The sequence below is a fragment of the Pygocentrus nattereri genome, chromosome 27, assembly GCF_015220715.1.
Source record: "Pygocentrus nattereri isolate fPygNat1 chromosome 27, fPygNat1.pri, whole genome shotgun sequence".
Classification (NCBI taxonomy): domain Eukaryota; kingdom Metazoa; phylum Chordata; class Actinopteri; order Characiformes; family Serrasalmidae; genus Pygocentrus; species Pygocentrus nattereri.
This window is the reverse complement of record NC_051237.1, coordinates 13,436,866-13,450,170: the sequence shown is the minus strand read 5'-3', so window position 1 is coordinate 13,450,170 and position 13,305 is coordinate 13,436,866. Positions and strand designations below refer to the sequence as shown.

General features: G+C 38.7%; 1 protein-coding gene across 1 annotated transcript in view; it reads left to right on the top strand.

Annotated features, from left to right (window-relative positions):
- The window catches only part of myo15aa (myosin XVAa), a 52,180-nt gene that overhangs the window by 24,614 nt on the left and 14,261 nt on the right, over window positions 1–13,305 (top strand). Inside the window, exons 12-34 of the mRNA XM_037535531.1 lie at window positions 376–434; window positions 558–681; window positions 782–877; window positions 968–1,099; window positions 1,182–1,307; window positions 1,403–1,480; window positions 1,552–1,706; window positions 1,807–1,852; window positions 1,942–2,066; window positions 4,451–4,568; window positions 4,671–4,846; window positions 4,937–5,021; window positions 5,957–6,010; window positions 6,098–6,179; window positions 6,356–6,486; window positions 6,620–6,715; window positions 7,757–7,992; window positions 8,088–8,266; window positions 8,856–8,928; window positions 9,973–10,164; window positions 10,884–10,990; window positions 11,569–11,657; window positions 12,375–12,498. Of these exons, the coding sequence (XP_037391428.1) occupies window positions 376–434; window positions 558–681; window positions 782–877; window positions 968–1,099; window positions 1,182–1,307; window positions 1,403–1,480; window positions 1,552–1,706; window positions 1,807–1,852; window positions 1,942–2,066; window positions 4,451–4,568; window positions 4,671–4,846; window positions 4,937–5,021; window positions 5,957–6,010; window positions 6,098–6,179; window positions 6,356–6,486; window positions 6,620–6,715; window positions 7,757–7,992; window positions 8,088–8,266; window positions 8,856–8,928; window positions 9,973–10,164; window positions 10,884–10,990; window positions 11,569–11,657; window positions 12,375–12,498 (2,683 nt within the window). The remainder of the gene's footprint in view (window positions 1–375; window positions 435–557; window positions 682–781; window positions 878–967; window positions 1,100–1,181; window positions 1,308–1,402; window positions 1,481–1,551; window positions 1,707–1,806; window positions 1,853–1,941; window positions 2,067–4,450; window positions 4,569–4,670; window positions 4,847–4,936; window positions 5,022–5,956; window positions 6,011–6,097; window positions 6,180–6,355; window positions 6,487–6,619; window positions 6,716–7,756; window positions 7,993–8,087; window positions 8,267–8,855; window positions 8,929–9,972; window positions 10,165–10,883; window positions 10,991–11,568; window positions 11,658–12,374; window positions 12,499–13,305) is intronic.

Below are 13,305 nucleotides of genomic sequence, written 5' to 3'. Positions count from 1 at the left end.
CCAAAACCTGAATAGTGTCACTTTACTTTTATTATAGCACCATACTCAGTGTTATACAGCTTAATAAAGCATCATGGAATCTTATACAGTTCTCATATCTTATACAAACATCCTACATATATTAATATATTTTTAACAAATTAATTATATATTACTGAAAACAGCTTATACAGTATATGTACAAACTCTATGCTGAATCTTACACTAAGCATGAAATACAAGTAAACACTTTCATGTTTTGTGGTGTCCAAGAAAGATGATGATTTGGAGACTCAGTTGTTAATATCTGCTAAATATCATGCCACACACAAGTTGTATTTCTGGACTGGAACATTTGTTTTCTAATGTGACATTCACATTTACATTCTCCTATAGGAAACAATGAGAGAGAAGATCTACACTCCTTTAACAGTTGAGAGTGCAGTTGATGCCAGGTAATTCTGTGAAGCTGTGAATATAAATCCCTCAAAATTCTCTTGAGATCGATGGGTGGATGATGTGATGAATGGACATCAATATGCTTAAAATATGCTCGATTCCTCTCTCCAAAATTCCAGAGATGCAGTTGCCAAGATCCTGTACTCCCTTCTTTTCAACTGGATAACTGACAGAATCAATAAGCTGGTGTACCCAAGGAATGAAGCACTGTCTATCTCCATTCTTGACATCTATGGCTTTGAGGTATTAACATGAACGCAAAGATAGCTTGCTTTTTTATGGATGCTCCATGTAGCGGTTAAATAGTGATTGCTTAGTGAATTGCGCCATTTGTGCTTCACAGGACCTCACCTTCAACAGCTTTGAACAGCTTTGCATAAACTATGCAAATGAGTACCTACAGTTCTTTTTCAATAGGATAATTTTCAGAGAAGAGCAAGTAAGCTTCCTTGGTTCCTTCTAATCCTCTGAGCATTGTGACTGTAGATTTTTCACAATACATGTGAAAAAATGACTTTGAATATCTTAGGAGGAATACAGCAGAGAGCAAATCCCCTGGGAGGAGGTGCCTTTCAGTGACAATCAGGCCTGCATTGACCTCATTGCAGCAAAACCTCATGGAATCCTTCGGATTCTGGATGACCAGAGTGGTTTTCCACAGGTATGTTCTAGTTCAACAGTTTTTTATGTACTTCAAGCCTTGTTTGCTCAGTTTTGCTCAGAGAATCTCTCTTCATATTCAGGCTACAGACCACACCTTCCTTCAGAAATGTCACTATCATCACGGCCACAACCCACTGTATTCAAAGCCAAAAATGCCTCTCCCTGAATTTGCCATTAAACATTTTGCTGGGAAAGTCACTTATCAGGTATGTATCAGAGCACTGTGGTGCTCAGTAGAGTTTAAGCACAAATTATTGTGAGACTTCCACCTTTACTTACTTACTCATATCATTTTTAACAGGTCCATAAGTTTTTGGACAAAAATTATGATCAAGTTCGTCAGGAGGTCCTTGACCTTTTCGTGCAGAGCAAAAATAAGGTAAGGGGACACATGGTCTTACTTTGGATTTGGCATCCCAGGGTTTAACTTAATTTTTCCTCTTGGTCTAGATGGTTGCATATCTGTTCATGAGCTTTTCAGAAGCTCTCAGTCAACAGAAGACCCACCTAAGGAAGAACAGCACGGTTACACGCAGATACCAGGCCTCTACAGTTGCTGCCAAGTTCCAGCTGTCTCTAATGGAACTTGTGGAGAAGATGGAGAGGTAGACCATCAAAGTTTTTATTCTCGGAATTTACTTCGTTCTCAAAATAGTGAGGCCTGTTCTTTTACTTTACCATGCGATTTCTTTTGTTTTGTGCCAGGTGCAACTCATTTTTTGTGCGCTGCATAAAGCCAAACAATAACAAGGTAAGAAATAGCTGTTAGTGTGTGAGAAGCACATTCGTGTGTAAAAATGTCGGTTGGGTTTTGTACCGAGAGTGTGTGTGTCTGTCTAGGAGCCTGGCATGTTTGACATGGAGCTGGTCAGCACTCAGCTTCGTTACTCTGGGATTTTGGAGACCATTCGTATCAGGCGAGAGGGATTTCCAATCAGAATACCCTTTGATGTCTACCTCTTTAGGTAATGTCTGGAATGATTATGGTTTAACAACAAAATGTTGAAGGGGCCCACATACTAAAATGAAAAATCTGTGAACTAGCCTACTTATCTCCTAAAACGGTGCCACAATAGTCAAAGAGTGAGATTTTCCAGTTTAAAGACTGTAAAATCCCCTTATGGTGATGGGTGGATTTTTGAGAGCAGGCTGTTTGAAATGTTTTTTTTACATAGCTAAATGAAGAAGGTAGGCAAATAGCTAATATTAGTGTTAGGAAACAGACTGAATTAACCCTCTCATTCAAAAAAGACCAAAATATAAATGTTTTTATTGGTGATTTTAGAGTCGTTAGAGTCCAAATTTAAACCCTGTGGATTATATTTATTCTCACATTAAAGACAAACTGGTTTGGCAATATTTTTCAACTGTTTAAAGCTGTTAATGCTGAGCAAAACTTTCTGTAAAAGACTGAATGTTTATCTGCAAGACTTCTGCAAGAAAATCAAAGGGAAAAAAGCTCATACTAACTTACTTCATCCATTTGTTAAATGATTTGTTGTTAAGACCATTACATTCTTAATGCTTTGACATTTTGGACCCATTTCTTATAATATAACTGTCATCAAATCATTTTCACAATTGTGAAGAAGACCACACAAATGACATTACATTACATTACATTACATTACATTTAGCAGACGCTTATATCCAAAGCAACTTACAAATAATGTGGTACATAGAACAAACATAGTCAGGCCTTAAAGGAGGCCAAAGGGTAATAGCGGGGTAGAGAAGGGAAGGAGGGCAAGAAGGAGATGAGGTTGGTAGTGGTTAGATTTGCAAGAGGCGATCAGGGTAAGTGCTCCCTGAAGAGCTCTGTCTTCAGGAGTTTCTTAAAAACAGCGAGGGACGCCCCTGCTCTGACAGTGGAAGGTAGCTTGTTCCACCATTGGGGAATCAAGTATGAGAACAGTCTCGATTGCTTAGTGTGACTGTTTGGCAAAGCTAAGCGACGTTCATTGGAGGATCGCAGCGGCCGGGCGGTGCTGTAAGCCTTTAGGAGCGAGTGCAGGTAGGAAGGAGCCTGCTCTGTTAACACCTTGTAGGCAATCGTAAGAGTTTTAAATTTGATACGAGCAGCAACCGGTAACTAGTGGAGCTCAATGAGCAGTGGGGTGACATGCGCCCGTTTTGGTTGGTTAAAGACCAGACGCGCTGCAGCATTCTGAACCATCTTCAGTGGTTTTACAACACAGGCTGGGAGGCCTGTCAGTATGGCATTGCAGTAGTCGAGGCGTGAGATGACCACTGCTTGTATCAAGAGTTGGGTGGCTTGTTGTGTTAGAAACAGCCGTATCTGTCTGATGTTGTACAGCGCAAAGCGGCAGGACCGAGTCACCGAGGCAACATGGTGCGTAAAGGAGAGTTGGTCATCTACCATAACCCCCAGGTTCCTAGCAACCTAAAATATTACATATTACATAAATTACACTGTAAAAAAAATGGCTTTATTCAACTCAAAAATGACTTTGATTAAAAGATTAGTTCATTCAAAGTATTTATTTAGATGGAATAAAACTAGTTAAATTACTTGTTACCAAATGAAGTAACTTTTAAAGTTTTAAAGTTTTAGGTTGAACTGACAAATGATTTTTTATAGTGTACTCATTAGAGAAGGAGCTAAAAGGTAAAGTTAGCAAGGAAGCTACTTGGCTAACTAGATACCTTACTTCAGTTTGGCTTGTTTTCTGCAGCTAAATGTAAAAAAAAAACATCCATTCTGTGCTGAATAAAGATCAAATGACTGTTTCTTTATTATTTGTTTGACAAGCAAGGTGAGGTATACTAATGTTAGCTTAGCTGTATTTGTTACATTTATGGCATTTTGGGTGACAGTCTTATTCTGAGCGACTCACAATTTGATAATTTTGCACAGATAGGCAAAGGTAGTGTTAGGAGTCCCAAGGACTCTTATTGGTATTATGTAGCATGCTTGTCCAAGCAGGGGATCGAACCACAGTCTACGGTGTAGAAAGCATTGGCGTTACCCACTACACTATACCCACCAACCTATAGCTCAGTTGTTAGGCTAGCAGTCAGGACTGGATTACACCATAAGTGACTTTTGTGTAATGCTGGTTGGCTTTTAAAGTGAGATAACATTGATGAACAATAAGACAAAAATGACACAAAATAATGAATTTTGTTAAACTGAAGAGGCTAAAGGATATGATGCTGTGCTACAAAATACTGCGTAACAGGACAAATATCATAAAGTAGTTTTCTCCTTTAAATCGTATCTTGGGACACATGCTTTTGGCTTGGTCTCTCTTTCTCTCTCTTAAGCATTACCATTTGTGGGCAGTTGCTGATTTATAGGTGTACTTAGCTGTTTGTCTCCATTTAGATACAAATCTTTGCTGGGCCTAAAGCAGCCTCCTCCTGCCACTGGGGAAAACTGTGTCATCATGCTGAGGAAGCTTTGCCATGTGCGGCCAGGAGCTTTTCGAGTTGGTGTATCCAAGGTAAGATTCCATGAGACAGATTTTATTATCCAAGAACCATTGGGATGAATTAAATCTTGTGATTTGCTTGTTTTAATTCACAGTACTCTGTTTTTGTGTCAGCTGTTCCTGAAAGAAGACATATATTACCTGCTAGAAAGTAAGAGAGACAGAGTTAGGCATGTGGCTGCTTTGACCCTGCAGCGCTACACCCGTATGTTCTTTGTGCGGAAGCGCTATACGGCCTTCCGCATGAAAATCATCAGACTGCAGGCCCACTGCCGAGGCTACCTCACACGGTACACACCCTCACGACTTCATACATTAGGATTTGAAGCACAATCTTGTCTCGTTTAGATTAACATTAATTCCTTTTTGCTTTTTTACAGGAAACGCTATGTGAAAATGCGAAGTAGTCTGGTCAAATTCCGCTCACTGGTGCACATGTATGTCAATCGAAAGAGATATATTAAGGTACAGATGCTGTGAATGTCAGTGTGTTCACACTGTAAATGTCAGATCCAATTTTTTAATTACAGTACGGTGTAAAAGTCTGAGACCATACAAGTTATTAATTTTTCAGGAAAACATAAATTTAACAGAAAATTACACTGAAGCCTCAACAATTAAATAAATCAACAAATAAAGCAAACAAATAAAGTAATCCCACTTACAGTTTTAGGTCTATCAGCCTAAAAAACCTTATTCCACATCTATGATGTCCATGTTTGATGTTCTAGTGTAAGTGTCCTTCCTTTGTCTATTTTCAGTCTATAAACCCTACTCTCATCTCATCGGTCCACTTTTAGTGTCCTAGTGCAAAATTATTCTTTTCTTTATTTTATTTTTCTCAGTATTGGCTTCTTGACAGCTACACATGTGTAGTTTTGAGTTATCTATTGGATTTTTTTCATATTTGTAGTTGGAGTGGAACTTGATTTTGTCAAAGATTTAAGCTACAAATGCTGTTTATTTGATGTCTTTTGGTGGTCTACCAGGCTTATATGGATGTCAGGAGTCCCATTTTCTCTAACTCCAGTTTTGGAAACTTTTTTGACTTTCCCATTTCTTATTTAATCTTAAAGAAATGTCTCTTTTAGCCATTTTAGATGCACATGAGATAGAAATTTGTAAGGCAGCTGAGGTATGTTCAGGTAGCTGCTTTTGTGAATAATCTCCTTGAAGGGGAATGTCTTTGAGAAAAGCTGCTGCATTTGATATTATACTTGGTGTTTTGTGTAATTCCTGTTAAATATATGTTTTTGAGGTTTTTTTTCTGACACTGAAAAATAAATAACTTATGCATAATAGCCATTGACTCAAACATAAATAAACAAGCATGTTTTTTATTTGTAAACAGTACCGTATATTTTCTTCCTAATTTATGGTCACTGTTCATCTCTTTTCAGATGAGACTGGAGGCCAGGAGGAATGCAGAAGCGGAAAGAATCAGAATAGAAATGGTTAGAATGTCAGATTAGACTCAAATCCTTTAATCATATACAGATTTTGGCATATCCTGTAGTTAAACAATGCTCTTGAACCTGCAGGAGTTATCAAGACGGGAGGTAGTTAACGTCACCCACTTGGTCATTCCAGCAGAACTCGGAGGATTATTGCAAGCAGCTGCAGGTCTGATTGGTATTGCTTTAGTTTTGCTTTATAATGCTATTGCTTTGCTTGGACAAATACAAGAAATTGTAGCTTGAAAGAATGTAATGGAATGCATTAGGACTTCACATTGTTTTTAGTATATTCTGGGACTGAATGCCTTACTGCAGACAGTAATTGCTTTGTCTGCCTGCCAGGTGGTAGAGAGCTCCATTCTGATTGCTTAGCCCTAGTGCAGGCTCCTACTGTTCAGGTGGAATCCCAACTCACACTGCCCCTTGACATCAACAACTACTCCATTTCCAAATTCATCCAGGTTCACTTCAGAGTAAGTCATACATTTTGATTCTTCTCTAATGTGCAGAAGAGTTCTCTCAGAGCAGTAGCCACAGTGCCTTTGCATATTCTTCAAGCGTGCATTGTATGAAGAAATAGTTTTTTTTCCCACATCAACTTTACAGGAGCCAAAGTTTGGAATGCTGACTGCACCTTTGAAGACACCACTGACTCATGTTGATGATGATCTCGCTCATGAAGCTCTAGCTGTCTTCATCATGGTAGAAGCATCTCATAATTTACTCTTTGTGGCAGTATCTGCAGTATTGTGCAGAAGCGAGATGCCATCCTAATTCAATTCAATATTCAGTCAAAATGGCCATAAAGTATAAATCTAGGTTTTTTCAGTATCAGAAAATCATCCACCACTAAGTGTAATATCAACTTTATAGCTAAGTATTTCATTTGTCCACTCTTTCTTACACTCTACTGCCACTTTAACTCTTCCATCTTTTCACTCTTAAAACAAACTTAAAGCTATGTCATCCCAGCAAAAGCTGTTTCTAAATAGTCACTGACTTTGTGTTCCCTTGTGACATTAACACTAACACAAGCATCTGGTTAAATATACCTTAGCTGCCATGCAAATTTCATTCTGCATCTAAAGGAGATATTTCTGAGGAGGTCATCTACTTACAGAAGGAAGGAGAAAGTCAAAAGAAAAAAAGTGAAAAAGGGTAGAGAACCAAAAGTATCACCAAGCTTTCCTCCTTGAGAAATTATATAAAGTCAAGGTCTCGATATAGATCTGAAAAATTCCACAGGTGTTTCTGTCCATCCTTCCACTGAGAAAAGACATCTCAACACTATGAGCATGAGTAGCTGTCAAGAAACTGTTACTGAGAAAAGAAATAGACAAAAAAATACAAATTTGTAGTAGAACACCAAAAACTGACATCTGACACAGTGGAGGTTTTGTTGACTGATGAGCTTAAATATCCCTGTGTTTCTTTGAAAAACTGGAAGCAAGTCCCTCAAAAGGAATGAAAGATGTAGTAAAGACAGAGAGTGCACACACTAAATAAAAACAATTTGATGTTATGTTCAGTTATTGAGGCTTCTGTGTGATCTTCTGTTAAATATGTTTTTAGCTTTTCTCTTGAAGCTGAAAAATGAATAACTTGTACTAATTGGCTATTTTGACAGGAGATTATATAAATATCTGCATTGTTTCTGAATTTTGCATAGTGCTGTTTTATCTCTGTCTGCCTCCAGAATTGCTAACAGTGCTGACATCGATTTCCTGTCTGTGTACTCTGCAGATCCTCAGGTTTATGGGTGACCCACATTTAAATGGGGCTCAGGAGAATTTATTTGGAAACTACATAATCCAGAAAGGTCTTTCCAACCCTGGCTTGAGAGATGAAATTTTGTGTCAAATTGCTAATCAGGTCTGGAGAAACAGCAACCCAGACAACTCTGACAGAGGCTGGCTGCTGCTGCTCGGCTGCATGAGCACGTTTGCACCTTCAGCCAAGACAGAGAAATACCTTCTAAAGTGAGACAAGAACCACTTTTCCTGTGAAGTGAATCTGTATATTTGTGTCCACTGTGACGTAACCCCTACGGTACTGCTTTGTCTGATCACTACAGGTTTGTCTCAGACTATGCCTATGATGGCTATAAGGCTCTTTGCCAACATAAGCTGATACAAGCCATGCAGAAGTCCCTATACGGACCAGACACTGCGAGGACATACCCCTTGTCTTTACTGGAGTGGACAGCCAACAGGAAGAAAGCCAACATGGTGTTGCAGGTGCATTGCTTTGACGGTGAGAGTCACAGGTGTTCTGTGCATTGCACAGTTAATTCTTAAAAGCTATAAGAAATATCAACCTTATTATGTTCTACTGGCATTAGTAGAATGCTTTGTTTAAATGAGATCTACAAAAGAGAAACTCTAATCTTTCCTTTTTAGTCAGAGAGAGACGTCACTGCTGAGGTTCACATGTGAAACCCAAGTCTGAAATGAGAGGAGACCTGAAAAGGCTGCTGTAGAAATGTAGAATCAAGTCTGTCAGTCTCATGTGAGATTACCATCTCTAGATGCTCACTGTTTTGGCGTGGCTAGGATAAAAGTGCATTTACGTAACGCAAGCACACAGGACGGCTCTCAAGCACACAATAGGGTGATCTCAGCATCTGTCAGGGTTCTTCTATCGCTCTCACCTGTCTGAGTTAGCCTGGCACAGTTTCTCCAGCTCTCTAAACCCTCTGGAGACAATTATGTAGCGCTCAGCTAGATTAAGAGACACTTGATCTCTAGTGCTAAACGGAATGGAAAAAGTGCTTGAGGTGTTGTCTTTCCTCTTCACACCATCTCTCTCACCAAGGTTGTCAAACATCATGTTGTTTCCGCAGGGACTTCCTTTCTATGTCCCATGCACTCGTGGACCAGTGGAGAGGATCTGGCTGGGGACATCCTTCAGCACAGGTATACAGCATGCCCAGGGAGAACACTGAGGTCAAACAACCATGCACATCCTGGCAGAGCTTGTTTCAGACAGGTTACAAAAAGAAATTGATCCGTCTTCTGTCCTCAACCCTTCTTCACCTGACCACTCTTATTTCTTCTGTCATTTAACCAAGGTCACAATACTTTCCTCTAGATGGAGGCAAAAACAGTGTTTATCTGGGAGCCAACACAAAAAATAAAAAAATGCCTGTTATATGAGTGGAACCAGCAGATTATAATGCATAATGTACTTATTGCCTGTGGCGATTTGCTAGAAGTATATTATCGAGTGGTGTGAGAGTTGCACAGGTCTCATACATACCTGTCAGCCTAATCCAAATGGAAATTTAGAGATTAGTGATGTAAAACCTACAGACTTTTAATCACACTCTCTTTAATTATATAAACAGTTTGTCCTTTTTTCCTTTTATTGCTGTCATGGTTGTCTTTACAAATGGGCTGATGTTTTTTTATCTTATTGATACAGACATTGTTCCAATAACAAATGTCAAGGAACATGTTCAATATTAATCTTAAATGTGTACTCTGTGCTATACAAGTGTGCAGCTGCTATTGTACATCAGGGGTGGGGAACTTTGGCACAGTTGGGTGATTTTTCCATGAGTCAACTCATCAGTTAAAGGGAAATTCCAGTTTTTAAAAAAAAATCTGCTTAATTAATTGGTTGATTCATTGGAGTTTGATGTGAAATAGCTTATTGTAGAGAAACCTACCAACTCTGATTTCCAGTGGTGGTGATACGAACCAAGGGTTGCAATGTTTACAACACAAATATATCCACTATACATATATATATATATATATATATATATATATATATATATATATATATATATATATATATATATATATATATATATATACACACAGTTACCTTAGTTAGTGAAGCTAAATTTTTTTTTTGCCATTTTCACATCATACAAATAATACAAATGATATTTACATTCACAGCTATGAGACCGCAGCATGAGACTTTTTTTGTTTCTGTATTTGTTTTTTTAGGGGAGTTACTGAGTCCTGGAAGGGCTGTTCAGTCATTATGAAGGAGCATGGGCAGTGGGCTGAGCTTGCGGGGCATGATTATGTAATGGATCTGATTGCAGACCTGGAGCTAATGCGAGATTTTCCCAAGCAAAAGTCCTTCTTCATCATCTCAGCAGAGAGTCCCACCAGAACAAGACCTAATGCCGGCCTGTTAGTAAAACCATGTAGTAATAATAAAAAATCTAATAACATGAAAACAGTTCTGCCAAAATATACTCATAGGAAAATGGAATGCATAATATTTAAATTGAATATACACTAATACGTCACATACACTGCCTGTCAGAAGTTTGGGTACAACTAACATTTCAAAATGTTTTTAATACAAATAAGCATGTTTTCTTTGTACACTTGCTGTAACTTGCAATGTTAAACAATAGCCAGGTTTATTTTGAATAAAACCGTATCAGACATGTATTTGTCATAGAGTTATCTTGGGAATAATTTCACGCCCCGCAGCATTTATCCCTGTGTCATAGTGTCAGCTCTCATCAGCACACAAACCTTTTCAAATGTTTAAACCATGTTTGGGGTAATAGTTCAGGGTTTTAGCAGTAGTTCAGGAAAGAAATCTATCAAACAATTATTTAGGCAAAACCGGCTTTATACCAAGGAAGGCATTTTGATGATAATGAAGAATAGTGCCATAAACCTCTGTTTGTTTTTCTGCTTTTCTGCTTTATGTTAACAAAGCTGTACAAATATTTTGTTACCTCACTGAAAGATAACAGCGAGAAATCAAATTTATAAGAAATGCGAAGGGGTCCCCAGACTTCTCACAGTCTCTGTGTTTGTTTGCGTGCAGTTGTTCCATCTTCCGTAGTCGTTTCTGTTGTACAGACATTGATATTTTGTTCTTACTGTCAAAGGGCTCTGTTTGGAAGTGGTTTTGATTCAGATGATGATAGCCCACTCCTCATTCCCCCAACGCTTGCCAGCACCAGTCTTCCAGATTCAGATGGATACTACAGCCACGGTCTGATTGCACTGCTCTTTGTACATTTTAACACATTGTTTATTTACATATTCATCTTATATAGATCTACAGATCTACATATACACGTTGATCCTGAAATCAAAACAGACCTTTTTTATTGTTAATGTCCCTGGTCATATTAAGCACAAATTAATTACTTTATATTTTTACTTGTATGTAATATTATTTCCTCTGCTAAATATTCAAAGTCATCTGAGATCAGTCAGTCACTAATCATTCAGAAGCTTGGTCCCGATTTGTCCAATAGCTCCACATAATTCAAAGCCCCAAAGGTACGTTGCTCTGTGGCAGATTAGGTATGCAGCATAAGTTGCCATGGTGATATAGTTTGGTAAAAAGTGAACCCCCCATCGTGAAACAGAAAATTCAGGGTTAAATTGAACTAAGCTTAATGTTAGCTGGGCAAGCAATAAATTGTGCTTTGTGACACAAACCCCTTGTGGTAAACAGCTGAATATGAGACTCTCCTGACTATACACATGGGACTGTGTAGTTCACTTATTATCTCCAGGTCCAGATGCATGACCTCCATTTTCTCTCATATTTTACAATAACAGAGTCGGATTTCAGCGAGGCTCCAACTCAGAGAGGCATGGACCGATATCTGGACAGTCTGTTTGACCCCGTGTTGTCTGATGGCAGTGGGGTAAGGCCCTCTAGCTCCTTTTCTGCCATCTGATTTTTCTCATACACTTCCGTTTATTCAGTTTGAAGGGTGCATTGATTGGTTAGTTACCTGTGAGTATTCACAAGCGTACTGGCTTTTATGAAATAATAATGATACGGATAGTATGAATAATAAGATGAGTGGTTAGTTCTGGCAGTTTGTGCAGATCATTTGAACCCAGGAGTGTAAGTGATTGAGTATCAAATGCTCTCTCAACACCAGGCCTCCAGAATTAAGGGAGGTTAGGTTACTGGATTACCGTATTTCTCGCAGCATTGAGCTCCACTTAATCTGCTAGGCCATTATCATTAAACCATTATCCTTTTAAAAGCTGTTTTCATACACCTGTAGTGTAATGGCTCTTGTCCAGCAAAAGGCTTGAATTAAGATTGGGCATAAATGGGTGAACTGTACTCGCAAGAAACTTGGAAGCCAACAGGTTAACATAAAACATCATCCACATTGTCTCCAGAAATTTAAAATAGTGCGCAACACAAATCAAGAGTTTTTGACAGTTGAAATGCCTTGAAGTAGAAAGTGGAAGCCAGATGTTTTGTGGTAATAGTTAGCAAGCTAAGCTTCTCTTAGAGAGTATAAGGTACTCCCAGGGGGAGGATTGAATTCTCCCGTGACTGAGCACGGAAGGGGTCCTGGCTGGGTGAGAGCCTGTTCCTCTCTGCCTTATCTCTGGAGCAGGATCTAGAGAAGCCAGCCAGCATATCCAGCCGCATGAAGGGAGCCGGTGGAGTTGGAGGTGGGAATGGTGACGAGGAGAAGGAGCAGTCCAGCAGGCCCTATCCTCCTGGACTGCAGCCCGGCGGTGAGTCGTGCTTCTACTCCCCTCCCTGCTCTCTTTTCACCATCCATGAATTATGCATGGAAGCCCTTGTGTCAATTGGTTCCTAAACGCAATCAATTCCACTGCGGAATGGAATTCAGGCTTCCAGTTTGTTTGGAATCGTGCTTTTCATTTCAATGGATTTTGCATGTGAAATGAAGTGAATGTTGAGTTGCTGTGCTGCACTGAATGTGGTTGTGGATGTTGATCAATGTGATGATACTGATTTCCATTGCTGCACTGTTCATTTCGCTTCTTGCCTGTGTGCTTACTTGTATTCACTTCCAACTGTCATAGTATTTAGAATAAATAATGCATTTTATTTCTTTGCCTTTATTCTAAAGGCATAGAGTATGTGAAAGGGATTTCCACCAAAAATCTGCATAATTCAGTGGTTATAACAAAGTTATTTAGAGTAGTTTGATCTGAAATGCTCCATTTGCAGAGAAACGTACTGAGTCAGAATTGTTGACAGTAGTGATAGGAACCAGACATCCAAAGCATGTTTCTAAAAGCCACTTTACAGAAAATTATTATAAGAAATACTTAGAACTACATTGCCTGATGCTTGAGACATTGTTTTACAACTGTTTTTTAAATAAGGTTTATTAAATTTATTCATAGTGTAGGGATACACTCAGGGTATTCTGAGAATAATTAGTACCCACAAATACTTTTTCCAGATTTTTCACTACATTACAACTGTATTATCAGAACTACATATTAAATCTCAGAAGACACATGTAGGTCATTTTGAATAGTTAATAAAATGTATATGTTATTGACATC